This window comes from Labrus mixtus, chromosome 6 (genome assembly GCF_963584025.1).
Source record: "Labrus mixtus chromosome 6, fLabMix1.1, whole genome shotgun sequence".
Lineage (NCBI taxonomy): Eukaryota > Metazoa > Chordata > Actinopteri > Labriformes > Labridae > Labrus > Labrus mixtus.
The window spans coordinates 3,245,130-3,262,310 of NC_083617.1; the positions used below are offsets into that span (position 1 = coordinate 3,245,130).

Consider the following 17,181-nt stretch of genomic DNA (forward strand, 5'->3'; position numbering starts at 1 on the left):
ACTTTTTAATTCAACATTGTTCTACTTTTAGTGGGAAACAAGAATCTTTACAGCTTCTAAATGTTTCCAATGGAGAATTTTAAGCAACCTACAAACCAAGCGTGTTTTATATATTATATTTGTGTGTTTTGTTAACACACACTAGGATTGTATTTAACATCTATAACAGTCAGCTTCTTGTACATGTCAACATATTTGACCAATCTGAAGCTTGATCCAAAGTCAGCCTGACTCGGTTGAAGATGTTTCTCAAGTCTTCTACAGCTCAGATTTCACCACGACCCGGATGACTGAGAACCTACACGGACACATTAGACCAATAAGAACCCTTCCTACTCGCAGGTTTGTAAATGTCTGACACCATTTTTTTTTTCTGCGGTGTAGGAGGGAAACTAAAGGTCAGACTCGGGTTACTCCGTCCTTGATATCAGCTCCCAATACCAACAGGATCATTACGACACAGATGAGATGTCTGCATTCCTCTGGTGTGTTCAAACAGCTCGTTATCAGATTATCGGCCGTTAGACCTCTGACATCGACTGAAAGCAGGTAGAGAGATAATGTGACCTCACAGGCAGGACGGGGAGTGATAACGAGGAGAAGTGTTGGAGTAATCCAAATCTGTCTCAAGAACACTTTTGGGAAGTTTCAGAATCAAAAGCTTTTTTAACTCGGTCTGGTCTCGGACTCAGACTGGACTGACTCTGGATTTTAAATCAAGACCGGTCAAGACCACCACTGATCGGCTATTTTCACGTTATTACTTTGATTAGAAGGAAAACGCCTCCTATTAAAAGAACAAATTACTAATTTGTAGATTTTTGTCCCCCTGGTTACAGTCTAAGTGAGTGACACGCCTCCTAAACACAAGATGACGATTTTTCAGAGATATTTATGGTCTTGGTCTAGGTCTTGATCCCTAAATGTCTTGGGTCTTGTCTCGGTCTTGGAGCACTCTGGTCTCGGGTATATCTTGGTCTTGTATGGGTCTCACCCTTACTAGGTCTTGGTCATTCTCGGTCTCGCCCTGCCTTGGTCTTGGCTCGGGTTGATCCCTAAAAGTCTTGGTCTTGTCTCGGTCTCTGAGCACTCTGGTCTCAGGTATGTCTTGGTCTTGACTCGGTCTAGCCCTGCGTTGGTCTTGGTCTTGGTCTTGATCTTGACTCGGGTTGATCTCTAAATGTCTTGGTCTAGGTCTTGATCCCTAAATGTCTTAGGTCTTGTCTCGGTCTTGGAGCACTCTGGTCTCGGGTATATCTTGGTCTTGTATGGGTCTCACCCTTCCTTGGTCTCAGTCTCGCCTCGGTCTCAATCCCTAAAAGTCTTAGTCTTGACTCTGTCTCGACACCTAAATGTCTTGGTCTTGTCTTGGTCTCGCCCTGCCTTGGTCTTGGTCTTGTAGCACTCTGGTCTCGGGTATGTTTTGGTCTTGTATGGGTCTCACCCTTACTAGGTCTTGGTCATTCTCGGTCTCGCCCTGCCTTGGTCTTGGCTCGGGTTGATCCCTAAAAGTCTTGGTCTTGTCTCGGTCTCTGAGCACTCTGGTCTCAGGTATGTCTTGGTCTTGACTCGGTCTAGCCCTGCGTTGGTCTTGGTCTTGATCTTGACTCGGGTTGATCTCTAAATGTCTTGGTCTTGGTCTCGATCCCTAAACGTCTTGGTCTTGTCTCGGCCTCTGAGCACTCTGGTCTCGGGTATATCTTGGTCTAGTATGGGTCTCACCCCCCACTCTAGGTCTTGGTCCCTGGTATGTCTCGGTCTTGGTTCGGGCGGTCCTGACTACAACACCAGTGAGGAGAAAAGAGCGACACACAGCGTTCTGTAAATAGGATTTAATCTGTTATTCTGAAAACGTAGTCATACAGTATAGTGCCTTATAGTACAGTTTAATCACCAGAATACAATTTACAATTTGTGTATTTCTTTCTGTTTTTTTTTAGTGTTTCTATGTGACCAATATAAAGCATAGAAAAGCTGTGGTACACAGACGAGGTCCCGAGGCCGGTCCGAGTCAACGTGGTGCGAGTGCACAGTTAAAGGGTCGTTTACAGTTTCACACAGGAAGTGATTCAGACGACAACAACAACAACAACAACACAAACCTACAAATCAACTGACCTGTCAGCCTCAACAACACGTGATAAGTGAGATCATTTATTGCACAAAGCCAATCCGTATCCATGACGACGACGTCTAAAATTTAAAAAAAAGTAACTTAATCTAAAACTTATAAATTAACAAACGATTCATGGAAGATTTATGTTTCTGGCATTTTGTCTATGTCCCTCATACCTGTTTAGATAAAGTCACACACACACACACACACCACTCTTATGCCCCCATTGGTGCTCAAACACTCACACACGCTCCCTTACACACACACAAACACACGCATAAAATGACAATAAATGCAAAGAGAAGGGCTAAATGAGTCCATGGCAGTCGTCCCCTTCAGCAGCAGTAGCAGCAGCAGCAGCAGCAGATTTTCATCCCAAATATACCCGAATTATTCAGACACTCAACCACGGCTGTGGAGGGACAAGAAGGAGAACGACTTTAAGAATCACACAGGTGTTATGACGGTCAGGTGTATTAACAGTGAACATGTCAACGGATGCTTACAGATGTTTTTGAGTCTTCTTTCTCCAAAACCTTCTGCGCCTGGTCCGGAGGAAACTTGAGCATGGAGGTGAGCACTTTGGCCATCGTCTACAGGTGAAGAGAAAACGTTTAGTTTGTTGTTTTTTTTAAAGATGGAAACATGCAGATTTTTTCTACATGAAGACTTTTAGTTTTATTGTGAAAATGTGCCGCAGTAAGCTCGTCTTTAATTCCCTGGGAGTTTGACGGTATATAAGAACATTAAATAAACTTTGAAATAAAACAGGGAAAAAGCAAATAAACATAGCAATTTAAAGAACTTATTATCACAATCATAAAAGTGACTTCATGCCTCAAACTAAAAGTCTTCTAACATTCTATTGTTTTATTATTTATTGTTTGTTTAGTGTGTAGCTCAGTGTCAAACGATTCTTTTCCATGTGTGCTTCATATAAGATGCTTGCACAAACTGTCGACTCCTCTTTCATAAATCTGCCTTTGACACAATAATCCATTCAAGCTACTGAGAAACTCTGCAACAATTAAAACCCAACAAAACCAAAAAAAAGGGGGAAAAAATAAATTCCAGGCTGATTTGCCCGAGTGCACGAGTCCCCCCCATAAACACAGGAGTTAATGAGAAACAGGGCTGCTAAGCGCTCAGCTAACACTAAACAGGGCCAGCATGTCTTTAAATGGTAAATCTGCGTCATGCACGCTGTACGTGCTAGCAGGCAGCCTGGGGGACATGCAGCACGCTGCGGAGGTCTGCAGCGCCGCCATAAAGGCTGACTGTTCGCTGAGGGAGCTGGGGGAAAACCCCGCTGACTTTAGGACCATGTCAACAGCACCGCTAATTAGAGAGTTCACTGTTAATCTGAGCGGTGGAGAGCTGGACGCAACATGACTTTTATAAGGTGTAGTAAATGATCCCACGACTTGTGTGGTGGGTGGATGTCATGGCTACCTGATCACAATCACAGGATGGACTCCTAGATTTATTCAAATTAGGTGGTTTGGACGGCTTCACTGTACTGACCACATCCTAATGTATTTATAGAAAACAGCCTGTAGAGGAAAGAATGATTAAGGCTGGGGCCATACTTTCCATGATAAAAAGTGCTTAGCTTGCCATGTGGGAGGCTCGTTATTGTTAGTATGTTTGTTTTAAATTTATGTTCAACAGTTTATAAAGAATTGGGGACAGGTATTTTTTGTCTGATGATCACGATAATGGGCAATTGGAACTAAAACACTCAAACAATGAAGCGTAGAAATGACCAGGCGGTTTGTTCAGTGTGAAGAAAGACGTACTTTGGTTTCCCGTCCCATCATGTATTCAAACAGCACCTTCCTCAGGTACTCAATCTCTGTGGCTTCAGAGAGTGCGTCAGTGAATCCAGGATCTGTGAAAGGAGGCAAAAGCAGTCTTTAATTTACCTGAGAGCAGGTGGGTCAGTTTATTTTGGAGAGCAAAGTAAGACTGTAAAGATACCCTCCCCCTAGTTTTGGAAAAATTAAAAAGGTCACATATTCTGTAAAATCCTCTTCTCCATGTTTCTCTAACTCTAATATGTGTCTCTAGTCCGTCTACAAACCCCCCAATGATGAGAAAAGTCCATCCTCTCCGTCTTCTGCCTGCTCCACTTTTCAGAAAATGTGTGCTCAAACAGGACGTTTGGAGATTTTCCCTTCATGACATCACAAAGGGCAGTAGCCCCTCCCCCAGGTGGGTGACACTCCCACAGCTAGGTGTTTGTTCTGCCCTCTGAGTCTGCCTTCTCACCGTAAACAATAGGACATGGAGCGAGAAAGCCTGAGTACACCCAAGCCCTTCCAGAGAGGGGGGCGTGGTCAGACACAGCTCATTTACATATTTAAAGGTACAGACACAGAAACAGCCTGTTCTGAGCAGGGCTGAAATAGAGGGGTTTATAGACATGATCAAATACAGGATCAGAGTGGATTTAGAACAAGAAACTTCACACACATGTTTTGAGGAGCTCTGAGACTTATTTAAACTGAAGAAGAAGAGGAGGAGGATATGTGACCTTTAAAGAAATATCTTTCTATCAGACATAAAGTCATCTTTTGGACCGATATTGAATAAAAAATCGAACTATTTACTAACTGTGAAGCCTCTATCTCTCTGTTATGACTCAGTGGTCCTGTTGTTGTGCTGTATTTGTTTTCAGTTTGTACAAATGATAAGCACAGGAAAGAAAGGGGAGGCTCTTTATGAGCACATTAAAACTGTCGGATTGTGAAAGAACGTTTTAATTCAAACAAGCCTTGAGCTATAACACCATTCTCCCTCTTAAAAAACTACCAATGAGAAACTCTTTCACTGCATGGAAAACGGCTGGTGAGACCTAAACTCCTGCTTCTGTTACTGAAACATCCCGTCAGGTCTCTAATGCGGAACAACACCCACTTACTCCATGCTTATCTGGAAAAATCATTGAGACACTAAGAGGGACCATCTGATTGTAGAAAGGGTGATAGAGAGGTGCAAACTACTCTTTGATCTGCTTAGAAAAATAGCCGTTCATCAATAAATCCTGCAGCCTCTGTCCTGCTGACCCCCATGACTCCCCAGCTGAGCTTTAAATCCCACCAGGGCAGGAAGCTACAGACAAGAAACCAAATGTCAAACGCCTTCTGATTAACTTTTTCTTACCTGAAAGCGTGCATGACCTCGATTTAAGGAGGCTGAATATGATTGGAGAGCACTCTCACTCTTATAAAACTACTATAACTTTGGATTTAAACCAGTGGATTGAGAAGTATTTCCAGCAGGGACACGTCAAGACCACAATCTGCAAAAGCCATTAAATCCGAGCACGGCTTCCTCATCGCCCCCCTACCCCCGCTTCTGACAGCAGATTCTCTTTATTACACCAGCAGGGAGGATAGGAGAGGAGAGGAGAAGGGGGGGTAACATTCACTCAATCTGCTCCATCACTACACCAATTTCCCTCAGAGGTCTTCAAACAACAGGAGACCCCCAACCTGTGACCTGTACAGGTTCAGGACCATCATTTACTATGATGATTTGGGTCCAGGTCAGTCCCATTCTTTAACCGTGAGTTCGGGTCTGTTTGTCATTATGTGTAAATACCTTAGTGGGTCCAAGAAGACCCCTGATTAATACTGATAGCAAGACTAAGATGACAAAGCAAAAACATTCAAAGCATCTTTACCAAAGTGAAAATAAATAAGTTGAGCGCCAGCACCGAGTGAAACCACCAGAAAGGACGCTAAGAGCTAATGTGTGCAACAATACAACATGTACCAGACTGTTAAAGGAGCAATATGTAGCTCTGGCCCCTAGTGTTTAAAATGGGTACTGCAGTCCAAATTCAAAACATTGGAGAGAACCGTTTTCCCCCCGCCAACTCCTCCCAAGACACGTTGCCATGTGGTGGACTCTGTAGCTTCAGTGTTTATCCAGCTCTGCATGGGTCTGTAAACCTTTCTGTGTTCTAACCGCTCTCCATTTTTCAAAAGCATCTCCAATATTGATCCTAGTTTGAGCACGTTTCTGCTCGTGGAGCTTATTAGAAACATGCAGAGGCTTTTTAGGTCGGGTACAATCACTTCTATCTGAACCACTTCTCTTGCCCGCTTCCATCGCTGCAACACCTGTTGACCTGATAACTGCTCTCATATCTGGCAAACCGAGGGGCGTCCAAAACGGCATGTGGATGTTTATTACAAAAGGCAATCAAGCTATGTTTAAGAGAAGTAGCGGGCCGAGAGGAAAGGTACAACCGGAAAAACAAAGAAAGATTGGGAAATGATACTGTTAGTAAGTATTTTCATGAATTCATTCATCTTGATAATTTTGTGGATATATCTTTGAATTGTGTCAACCATCAGAGTAATTCTTCTTTTAGGTTTGTGAAACTAATACACATGTGTAAGAGACCTCATAGACGCAGAGTTATATTTGGATTGGAGCCAAGTGTCTGTTGTGAGCTGAAAAGGAAATGTGACTCTGAGACTGAAGAAATGTATATGTCTGATATGTACGAGTCAAGGTGATGTCGTCTTTCTGGCCTTTTAGAGATGTAACGAAGCAGCCAGGAATTTGTGGTCTGTACCTTCTAGTAGAATATAAACAACACTGTGAAGATGAAGACTTTGCCACTTTGCCCATGATGGCCAATGTCTGTCAATGATTGTCAATGATTGTGAGATCTTGGTCAGCATGGCACTTTGTCAGCCATGTGTGTTGTGTTTCTATGTTGTCTGACCACGGCTGAATAAATCTAAGATGATCCACAGTCTGTTTCACGATTCATCTTTGTTCATCTACTATAGAAACAACCCCCACCTAACAGATACTTATGATGAAGTCTTTTTCATATCTCACCCAAAACTTGATCAGGTAGAAAACTCTTTACATACTAAGGGATCGGGGCTTGGACTACATTCCAGGGTCCATTAGGGTTCAGGTCGGTCGATTTCTGACCCATGAAGTCCTCACAGCATGTTCACTTTATGACATTCCTGAGGACACTGCTTTGAGGTAAAGTCTGCACCTAGAGGCTTACCATAACCATGACCACTGTGGTTATGACATTTAAGCCTCACTCTGACCTTCACCAAACCGTTATTATAACTGCAGTTCTCATCAAGACTAAAACCACGCTTGGGGGAGGGGGGGGGCGGAATCTCCTCGAGAGCATATTGTAACCAACTCAAACGCCCACTCGTCATCGCTCGGGATCTGCATCCCTGATCCATGAAGAGATTCTAGGCCTTGCAGATTTCTGGTAGTTTGTCAAAACACTGAAACTCTACAGAGCAGTGAGGCTCTTGGGACTTGAACTATAAAATTCATATGTCAACACAATATATCCTGATGTGTACTGCATGTACCAGTTAGACAACCTGGATGTGCTGTAGGAGTATGTAGAGGAGGTTTTTAAGTGTCCCGTGGTATCGTGTTGTGTTAAAGCATTCTGTACGGCATCTTTGCTGTGCTCATCTAAAAAAAGGAAAGAGGCTCTAGAAGCAGAACTAAGTGATTCACAGCGTCGACATTACCTTTGAAAGTGCTCCCCAGATGAGTTACAACGGTGCTCCGGTGGAAACATTTAATCTTGTCCTCAAGCGAGTGAATCTAGCATGGAGAAACAAACAAGCACACACGGATTAATCATTTAAAAAAAGCTACTTAACCCCCCGTGGGTTAATTCTATACATAAGGCTAATTGTTGCAGGGGGGACATAAGCTCGTCATTTGTGGATCCTCCTCGAGGGATGTTTGTGAGAAATGACGATGTGTGTGAGAAAAGCTGTGGGAGGCGTCGTTCTGATTCTTTATAGGGTTAAACCAAATGTAAACAGATGTGCTGTGCGATTAAGTCGATGCAGCAGGAGAGCTTCTGCGCTCTCGCTGGAGGCCACACAATCCTGGGAATACGCTGCGTGGGATTTTCTTTTTCGCTTGTCCCCCCCCACACACACAGAGCGGCACACACACGCAGCTCGACACTCACTCTCTCCACAAAGCCCTGCTCCTTCAGCCGAGCCTCGCTCAGCAGAGTCGTCTTCTCGGCCAGCTGAGCCTGAGGGACAGAACGAGGAGGAGGAAGTGTTTACGTCAGTGATGAACACAAACAATACGTTCTTATCAGAGATCTATGTTTTCTTGTTTAACCTGCTGCGTTACTATGGTTACGTGTTGAATTGATGTGAGTCACAGGAACAGGGGATAAAGCAGACATACCTGGAGTTCTTCTGAGGTCATCTGGGCCCAGATACAGAAAAGGGAAAAAAGGAAATATAATGTTTGTTATTATAGAATTATTAAACAGGAGCAATATGCAACAGCAGGAAATATAGAAATATATACTCAGTCAGTCTGTTAGGGCATGATATTAATTACATTAATAATAAATCTGCCGCCCCCTGGTGGTGGAACAAACTACCAAACGCCATTCGATCTGCAGAGTCTCTTTGCACCTTTAAGAAAAAGCTAAAGACCCATCTCTTTATGAACATCTACGACCTTCATGATTTGATGATGATGATGGTTTTAAGATGTTTTAGATGCTGATTAGAGCTCTCAAGAACAGCCATTGAAGTTGTGCTCTGCCTCTGGTCACTTCCTGTCGGCACCTGTGTCTCCAATCGGACTTAAAGCTGTTTGTTTGCACTTCCTGATGTTGTTTCTTCTTTTCTAGATCCTTGCTTGTGTTGTACTCACTCTCTGATGTACGTCGCTTTGGATAAAAGCGTCTGCAGTTTAGCTTTAAAGGATAACTATACTGATATGTAGGGCTGGGAATCATTGGGTGTCTCAGTTTTTTGGGGGGCTTTTAGTGCATTTATTTAGAGACAGGACAGTGGATAGGACGGTAGCCTCTGTACATGGGGCGCCACACTAACCACTAGGTCACCGGCGCCCCATGTCTGTTCTGTTGTTGTCCTGAGTTTAGGCCTTGCTTCGTCTGTCACAGCCCTTTGTAAACATCTGTTTTTAATGGTGCTTTATAAAGTTATTATGTGTCATAGGCTAACGATAATTAGAGCTGTACTCATTTTAATGTAGCACAGCAGTGCCCGGTTTATACGTCTGCTTTTCTACAACAGTTCTACAAGCAGCATTTATTGGTAAACAACAACGAGCAACACAAGAGGGTTAGAGGTTAGGGTGAGTTTGAAATATTTAGTGTTTTAACTTGCTGACAGCTCGTCTTTCAGGGAGCACTTTCAGCATGTTTTTGGGTCTTTTTAAGGTATTCCTGAATAATAACAACACTTTGTAATCCCATCTGCTTTGTGTTTTAATGACACAATGACATAAAAGGACTGTTTGTTGCGTCTACACAAACAGACTAAACTCGACGTGTACTTCTTAAGAGTGTTGGTCTGCGGTCTCCTTTATGGGGGGTGGAGGGTTGTGTGGGGGGGCACTGACCCACTGTCTGAATGAAAAATGGTTCTTGAGGCCCGTTGTGAGGGGAAAGCGTCCTCGAGCTTAAGCCCATACAATCCACCCATAAAGATATTACCTCACTGGGGAAAAATGCAGCAGAGCGAGCAGCGTAACTCTCTAAGTTTTGTGTGCATCTGGACACGATGTGAAGGTAGAAGAATCATCGCAGGGGTCTGACTGCACCTCAACACAGGGCTAGAAATGTCTCCCTGGAGGAGTTTGATCCTTTCTGGCGCCTCTCCAGTTTGCACATCAGACACGTGAGTGATTCTTGAGGAATAAATCCGAGGCGTAGAATCACCTCGTATGATAATAATTGAGAACAGAGATCGAGGCCGGCTGCTGCCTCACAATCTCCGTTTCCCCCAAAGGAGGACATTCCTGAGCGATTCAAACGAGCTCCGCAGGATCGGACGCGCTTTGGAGAGCGGCCACACGACCAGAGCGAGAGACCGATCAGAGCAACATATGTCCCTGAGCTCTAATTCGGGAATCCTTCAATTATGAGGGCAAGACAAAAGAAAAGAGATAAGCAACGACTGTCTGCTAACCTGGATGTGAACTTTTTAAATATTAAGATGTATGAAGGGGTTGTGCGGATACATAAAGTGCGTCTGGATTATTAGGCCGTCATTCAAAACTCGTAATGTTTCTATCAGACCTGTTCCAGAGGGAGCCAAAAAGAAGTGATTTCATTCAGCCATTTTTGAAATGACTTACGATTTAGTTAGAATCACTACATAAATCCAATCTCAAGCTCCAGTCTGGAAATATAATGGACTTTAATAGCGGCAGGTACCAGTTTCTACATCTGTTTAAGCGGAAAAAATGTCTGTGATACATCGAGCAGTTGTGACGCCAATCAGAGATGTTTGGTGACCTGTGGGTCAGAGATGTTTGATGACCTGTTGAAGGTGAACAGTGTGTGGGAGATGTTAGAGACCTGTTGAAGGTGTCAAATAACTAAGTAAAAATACTTTGTTACCTTACTTAAGTAGAAATTTTGGGTATCTATACTTTACTGGAGTAATTATTTTTCAGCCGACTTTTTACTTCTACTTCTTACATTTTCACACAATTATCTGTACTTTCTTCTCCTTACATTTGAACAATAGTCTCGTTACTCCTATTTTATTTCGGCTTGTTTTCATTCCGGCTTGTCATCGTTCAAACCCCCCCCCCCCCCAAAAAAAACCTATCCAGTTAAGTCGCTCCATCCGGATAGAGTGAATTTTATTGTAGTTGGATGAGAAGTATAAATATATACCATTCCAACACCCACCCAATTTTTCAACATTAACATTTTAATATAACATTATAGTCATTATGGCCTTTAGAAAAATGTTTTTTTGGGGAGGTGGGGGTAGTGCACTATAGGCCCCTGTGGCGCGGCCTAAGCTTTTGTCCTTAATGACATTTTTTTCCCCTTACATTATAACTTTTATACTTTAAGTAGTTTTGAAACAAGTACTTTTACACTTTTACTGGAGTAAAAAGCTCAAGTTGATACTTCAACTTCTACAGAAGTCTTTTTAAACCCTAGTATCTATACTTCTACCTGAGTAATGAATGTGAATACTTTTTACACCTCTGACGGTGTACAGTGAGTCAGAGATTTGTGTACCTCAGTAGTGCCCTGGCACTTTCCTTGCAGCTCCTCCAGTTCTTTCTGGACCTGCCACACTCGGTCTCCCATCTCCTCCTCTCGACTCTGAAACAAACGAATAAACAAATAAAACAACAGTCGAGTCATTTCCTGTGTTTCGTCTCAGCATCATGACTCAAGTATGTCGGTCGAATCCCTCCATCATGTCATTGTTTTATTTCCAGCCCTTAATGATGTTGTAATACAATAAAGGGAAGAAACTTTGTCCAAGCCACCAACCGTCCCTAATCTGAGGATCTGAGTTTAGTAAATATATGTTAAAGCTTTGTCGATTTACCTGTAAAACCTGTTCATATTTCTGAACAGTTCTGTGCAAATCATCCTCCTTCTGGGTGATCAGCTTCTTCAGCTGACTCGCTTCTTCACGGTGGATGCTGAGGAGCTCTGCTTCCACACTCTGGGCTTTGGCTGTGTCAAGGAAAAGGGAAAGGGCAAAGCCAGCGTTAGCACACAAAAAAAAAAGAAAACTAAATTAACCAAAGTCATATTCCGAAACCACTCAGACACATCCCATCTGTAATGAATCAGGATTTAACCACAGAGGAAACAAGGAAACACTTCGGACGCACTGTTTCCAAATGTAATGATCCCTTCATTTTGTTCCACCCTGTGTTAAAAAAACGTGTTTCCATGTAGTAATCCCACCCTACTGTTGTACATGATGGTTAATCATATGACTTTGATTTGATGGAAGTTGTTGGGAAGCTTAAAACACAAGCAGGCGACAAGATTTCCCCACAACAAAAGATGATTATTTTAATCCCTTACAGCATCGTACTGTAATATACACAAAACAAAAACTCTAATTTTAGCCCGTGTAGAAATTGGAGGAAAACACCCGGTGAGCTTTGAGTTGTTGCAGTGCATCACTACAAATTTCCGACAAGTTGAATGTGTTGAATGAAGCCTCACCGATAGTCTCCTTCACTCCTGTGTCAAGCTCCTTCTCCTTCAAGGCCATTTGGGTGTTAAACTCCCTCATTAACTGCTTGAGAGCAGAATTGTGCTTCATTTCCACATCTTCCAACTCCAGTCTGTAATAACAGATTAGTAAAGGGAATATTTATAGATTAGTCTGAACACCAACAATGTGTTTTTTATTTTCAGAAATGTATTGTATATCATTGCAATTTATTATTTTTGGCTTAAAGGTCACATATTATCCGTCTTTTCGACAAGTTTCTACTGTATTTGATCATGCCTATAAACCCCTCTATTTCAGCCCTGCTCAGAACAGGCTGTTTCTGTGTCTGTACCTTTAAATATGTAAATGAGCTGTGTCTGAACACGCCCCCTCGCTGGAAGGGCTTGGGTGTACTCAGTCTTTCTCGCTCCATGTACTATTGTTTACTGTGAGAAGGCAGATTCAGAGGGCAGAACAAACACCTAGCTGTGGGAGTGTCACCCACCTGGGGGAGGGGCTACTGCCCTTTGTGATGTCATGAAGGGAAAATCTCTAAACAGCCTGTTTGAGCACACATTTTCTGAAAAGTGGAGCCGGCTAAAGACACAGTGGATGGACTTTTCTCATAATTGGGGGGTTTGTAGACAGACTAGAGAAACATATTAGAGTTAGAGGAACATGCTTAAGTTTATTTTGCATAATATGTGACCTTTAAAAATCATAACTATCATCAGTGTCGCCTCATCAACTCACTTCATCCTCTTCTCGTTCTCCTCCAACAGCTCCTTCTTCATGTGCTCCAGGTCCTGCTCGTGCTCCTTCCTCAGAGATCGTATGTCTTTCTGCAGCCTGGTGAAGTCCTTCTGGATTTTATCTTTCTCGTTCTTCACCTGACTCAGATTGTTCTTCAGGGTCTCCAGAGCATCTCCGTCCACTTCTTCATGCATCATGGAGTGGTTTTCCATCGAGCTCCGGGTTTGCTGTATGCTGTTGTGTTCCACTATCATCTCACTTTCCGATGAATTTTGGACCAGCTTGATGGCCGCCTGATGCTGATCGATCTGGGCGTCCTTCTCGCCGATTTCTTCTTTCAGACGATTTATTTCTGCCAGAAGGTTTCCGTTCTGCTCCTCGGCTTCTTTAAGTTTCGCCTGGATGTTTTGCAGCGCTTCTTCTGTTTCTTTGAGCTCCCCTCGCTGCGCTGCATCCCTCTGAAGTGTCGACAACTTCCCTTCGTATTCTCTTTTCAGCTCCTCTAAAGACTTTTCCCTCTCGAGCCGCTCTTTACTCACAATCTGTTCGATTTGTTTCTCCTGCTCTTCCTGCAGCTTGACGAGAGTGTCCTCGAATGCTTTCGTTTTCTCTTCTAATGTTTGTTTTCCTGAAGTTTCATTGCTCTTGAGTTCCTCCAGGACGGTCTGAAGAGCCTTGATCGACTGCTCTTTTTCCTCCAGCTGCGACGTCAGCTGTTTTTTAATCTGACCGATTTTCTGCTCGGCTTTCTTCTTCAGCTCCGACACTTTCCGAGCGCTCTCTGCGGATAACCTCTCCTCGGTTTCCTTCAGACTCTCCTCTTTGCTCTTCAGGATCTCGTCTTTCGCCTTCTCAAATTCCTCCCTCTGACTTTCGAGCTTGTGCTTACACTTTTGGTTGTCTTCCTCGAGGGAGTGCAGTTTTTCTACCATCTCCTGCTCCAGATCGCCGCTCTGCGTGCACTGCTGCCGGCTCTGCTGCAGCTGCTCCACCAACTCTCGCTTCTCGTTCTCCCTGATGCTGTGTTGCTGTTTGAGGTCGGCTGTGAGTTGCTCGCACTCCTTCGTCTTTAAGGCTATCTGCTCCTGAAGCTCGCCGAGTCGACTGATGCAACCCTCCAGCTCCGAGGTGAGTCCGCTCACCTTCTGCTCCTTCTCGCTCAACACCTGGTCCATCTCAGACTTGCTGATGGACTGATTGTCAATATTGGCTCTCAGCCTTTGCAGAGCGTCGTCTTTCGCGGAGACTTCTCGCTCCAGCTCGTCGATCCTGATCTGCAGAGACCTGACAGCGTTTTCGCTCTTTCTGAGAGCATCTGCCTCCTCCAAAGCGGACTTTCTCTCCTGCTCCAATCTCTCCATCGTCTCTTTCGTTTGTCGCCTCTCCTCCTGATACTGCTGGTTCAGCTTGTTTATGGCTTCCTCCTTCTCTGCTATGCTACTTGCTAGCTGATTTTTCAAGTCGCCGATGATGCTCTCTAAGTTGCTGACATCGGCCTCGTTTGTTTTCATACTTTTGGACATGATGCTGTTTGCTTCACTCAGCTCCTCAAGCTTCAGAACTTTCTCACTGATAGACTGAGAGAGATCCTCCTTCTCCTGCGTTAAGGCTTTGATTTGCTCGGCGTGAGCGTTTACCTGAGCCGTCGCCTGCTCTAAAGAAATGCATAGATTCTTATTCTGCTCCGTCTGCTGCCGGAGATTCTCCTCTAAAGTGCAAATTCTGTCTGTTTTCATGAGGATAGTGTTTTTTAGATGCCCTACCTTCTTCTGATTACAGATCAGTTTATCTTTCAGCTCATTCATCCTACATTCAACCCTCTGACACAGTTCATCCGATCCAAAATCCACCTTAGACTGAACCTCCTTACAGTGATGCTCCATTTGGTTTCTCATCATGATTAGCTGCTGCTGAAACTCCGCCTCCTTGGCTTGCAGTTGACCGGCAGTTTCCTTGAATTTCCTCTGCAGGTCCTCGCTTTCCTTACATTTAGAGCCTTCCGCCGCCTCAAGCTGCCTCTCCGTTTCCTCCAGCTTCTCCGACAAGGTCTTTAACTTCTCTCTGCTCTCCTCCCTTGTCGTGTTCAGCACGTCTTGGAGGGAGTTTCTCTCGTTCAGAGCCTGGTTCAGGTTCCTCTCCACAGACTCCAGTTGCTCCTTGAGCATCGCTTCGCCCTGAGACAAACTTTCAAGCTTAACCGCCGCTCCGTTGAGCTCCTCCTGCAGCTTCTGCACCGTGGTTTCTCTGATCGACAGCTCCTCCTTCAAAAGTTTGATATCACACAACACCTGCTCGTTCTCCTCTTTGCTTCTGTTCAGTCGCTGAGAAATGTCCTCCACCTCTTGAGCTTTGTCCTGCAGAAGTTGCGAGTGTTTCTCTGTTAATTCCTCCTCCTGTTGTCCTAACTTCTCCTGCCAGCGATGCTCCAGCTCTTCCATCTCATGCTTATGGGCGTCGTGAAGCTTCTCCAGTTCTTCCTTGTGGTTTGCCTGCAGCTCCGACATCGCACTGCTGAGGCCCTGGGAGCTTTGAGACATCTCCACGAGCTTCTCCTGAACCTGCTGCTCTTTCTTCTGAAGCTCCTTGTCCTTCTTTGCGATCTCCTTCTTCAGGGTCTCTTCATTCTGTTGCAGCTTTTTCTTAAAATTCTCGTGCATGTCTTTGGCCTTCTGCTTGAACTTTTCCATTTTTGTCTCCTGTGATTTCAGCTTGGATTCCATCTCTGTCACAGTGTTTTTCAACTTCTTCTCGTGGGCAGCTTTCTCGTCCTCCAGCTGTTTCTGGAGGCGCGTTTGCTCCTCTCGCTTGGCGTTCAGGTCGGCAGTGAAAGTCTTCTCCTGTTCCGAGAGCTCATTCTTGCTCTGTTGCAACTGCTGCTCCAGTTCTTGAAGCGACTTCTCTTTTTGTTGACAATCACTCTTTGCCTCTTCCAACAGACGCCCCACATCCGTCAATTCCTTCTTACACCGATCAAGCTCCTCGGACATCTTACTCAGCTGCGAGTTAGCTTCCTTGAAGCTCTCGTCATCCAGCTGGGATTGTGATAAACGCTGCTGCAGCTCCTCTAATTGCTTAACTTTGACATTTAATTCTTGCACAGCAGAATTTGATTCCTCTTGTAGTAGTTTTTCTCTCAGGATCAGATCTTCATTCTCCTTTTGCTTTTCCCTCACAACAATCTTAATTGCATTGAGTTCCTCCTTCAGAGTTTTCTCCACACCTCCCAGTGACTGCTCGTGTTCCTGTTTAATATGTGAAAGCTGTAAATTGTGCTTTGCCTCCAGATCTTGAAGCCTCTTCTCATGCTCCTGTTGCGCTAAGCTGTGAGAATCTTCAGCTGCCACCAATCTCTCCTCGAGAAGTTGTTTACTCTTCAGAGCCTCAGAAAGTTCAGCGGAAACTGCCTCCAGCTCTGCCTGCTCTGCCTCCAGCTTCTCTAAAGTTTTCTGATTCATGTCCTGGACGTGTGCTTGGAACTGCAGTTCTTTATCTTTCAGAAGGGTCTCCACTTCAGCTCTGTGTTTTTCCTTCAGCTCCTCAAGGTCCGCGTTATGTTGCTGCTGGGTCAGGGCGCCCTTGTGCTTTTCCAGCTGCTCCTGGTGCTTTCGCTCTAATGCAGAGATTTGCTCTTCGTGTTTTTCCTTCAGCTCGGCCAGCTGACTGGAAAGTTCACGGGACTGACTTGATCCGTCCTGTGAGATCTCCTCCAGCGAGCTCTCGAGCTCCATTATTCTCTGCAATCAGATAAATGCAGGGTATCAGATTATGCTATGGAAGTCAAAACACTGAATCAGAAGATGCTTTCATTTTAAAAATATAAGACAACACCACTGCAGCACAATTTATCAATGTGTTCAATATATTAAGATGCAACAACAAAAGTTAAATGCTCTTCTATAAATGAGGCTCAAATGTGTAAAAAGGAGTTCAAACTTATGAGTCATGCATTCTCTCACAAGCCGTTTTCACACATGCACTCCTGAAAATACTAGATCTACATCTCACAGAAGGAGGCTATACATGTCGGACAGGAAGGGGGGAGAACCCGAGGAGGCAGACTAAAAAGGTTAAAGAGGTAATTGTGGATGGAGCAACAAAGTCAGGTTCAGGTTACTTAAGTTTTACTTGTAGGTAAATTTAGCTGCAGGGAGAGTCCATAGACAATGCATAAAACACACGAAGTGCAAATGCACAGTACATGGCTAAAAGTGCTGAGATGCCTAAGTGCGCCAGTTCAAATCGTACAATTAATAAAACAAGTTTATCTGTAAAAGCTGCAGAGCCGAGAACACCAGAATAAATAAT

General features: G+C 44.1%; 1 protein-coding gene and 1 long non-coding RNA gene across 2 annotated transcripts in view; both read right to left on the reverse strand.

Moving 5' to 3' along the window:
• Positions 1 to 1,817: 1,817 nt before the first annotated feature.
• Positions 1,818 to 17,181, reverse strand: part of LOC132975169 (uncharacterized) — a 97,384-nt gene continuing 82,020 nt past the window's right edge. The window contains exon 2 of the long non-coding RNA XR_009673244.1: positions 1,818 to 2,328. This is a non-coding gene — a long non-coding RNA (uncharacterized LOC132975169). The remainder of the gene's footprint in view (positions 2,329 to 17,181) is intronic.
• Positions 1,818 to 17,181, reverse strand: part of golga4 (golgin A4) — a 31,034-nt gene continuing 15,670 nt past the window's right edge. The window contains exons 16-25 of the mRNA XM_061039522.1: positions 12,877 to 16,610; positions 12,132 to 12,253; positions 11,497 to 11,627; positions 11,178 to 11,264; positions 8,342 to 8,362; positions 8,112 to 8,180; positions 7,657 to 7,732; positions 3,916 to 4,007; positions 2,623 to 2,709; positions 1,818 to 2,528 (exon numbers count right to left, since the gene is read on the reverse strand). Coding sequence (XP_060895505.1) covers positions 2,511 to 2,528; positions 2,623 to 2,709; positions 3,916 to 4,007; positions 7,657 to 7,732; positions 8,112 to 8,180; positions 8,342 to 8,362; positions 11,178 to 11,264; positions 11,497 to 11,627; positions 12,132 to 12,253; positions 12,877 to 16,610 — 4,437 coding nt within the window. The 3' untranslated portion in view covers positions 1,818 to 2,510. The remainder of the gene's footprint in view (positions 2,529 to 2,622; positions 2,710 to 3,915; positions 4,008 to 7,656; positions 7,733 to 8,111; positions 8,181 to 8,341; positions 8,363 to 11,177; positions 11,265 to 11,496; positions 11,628 to 12,131; positions 12,254 to 12,876; positions 16,611 to 17,181) is intronic.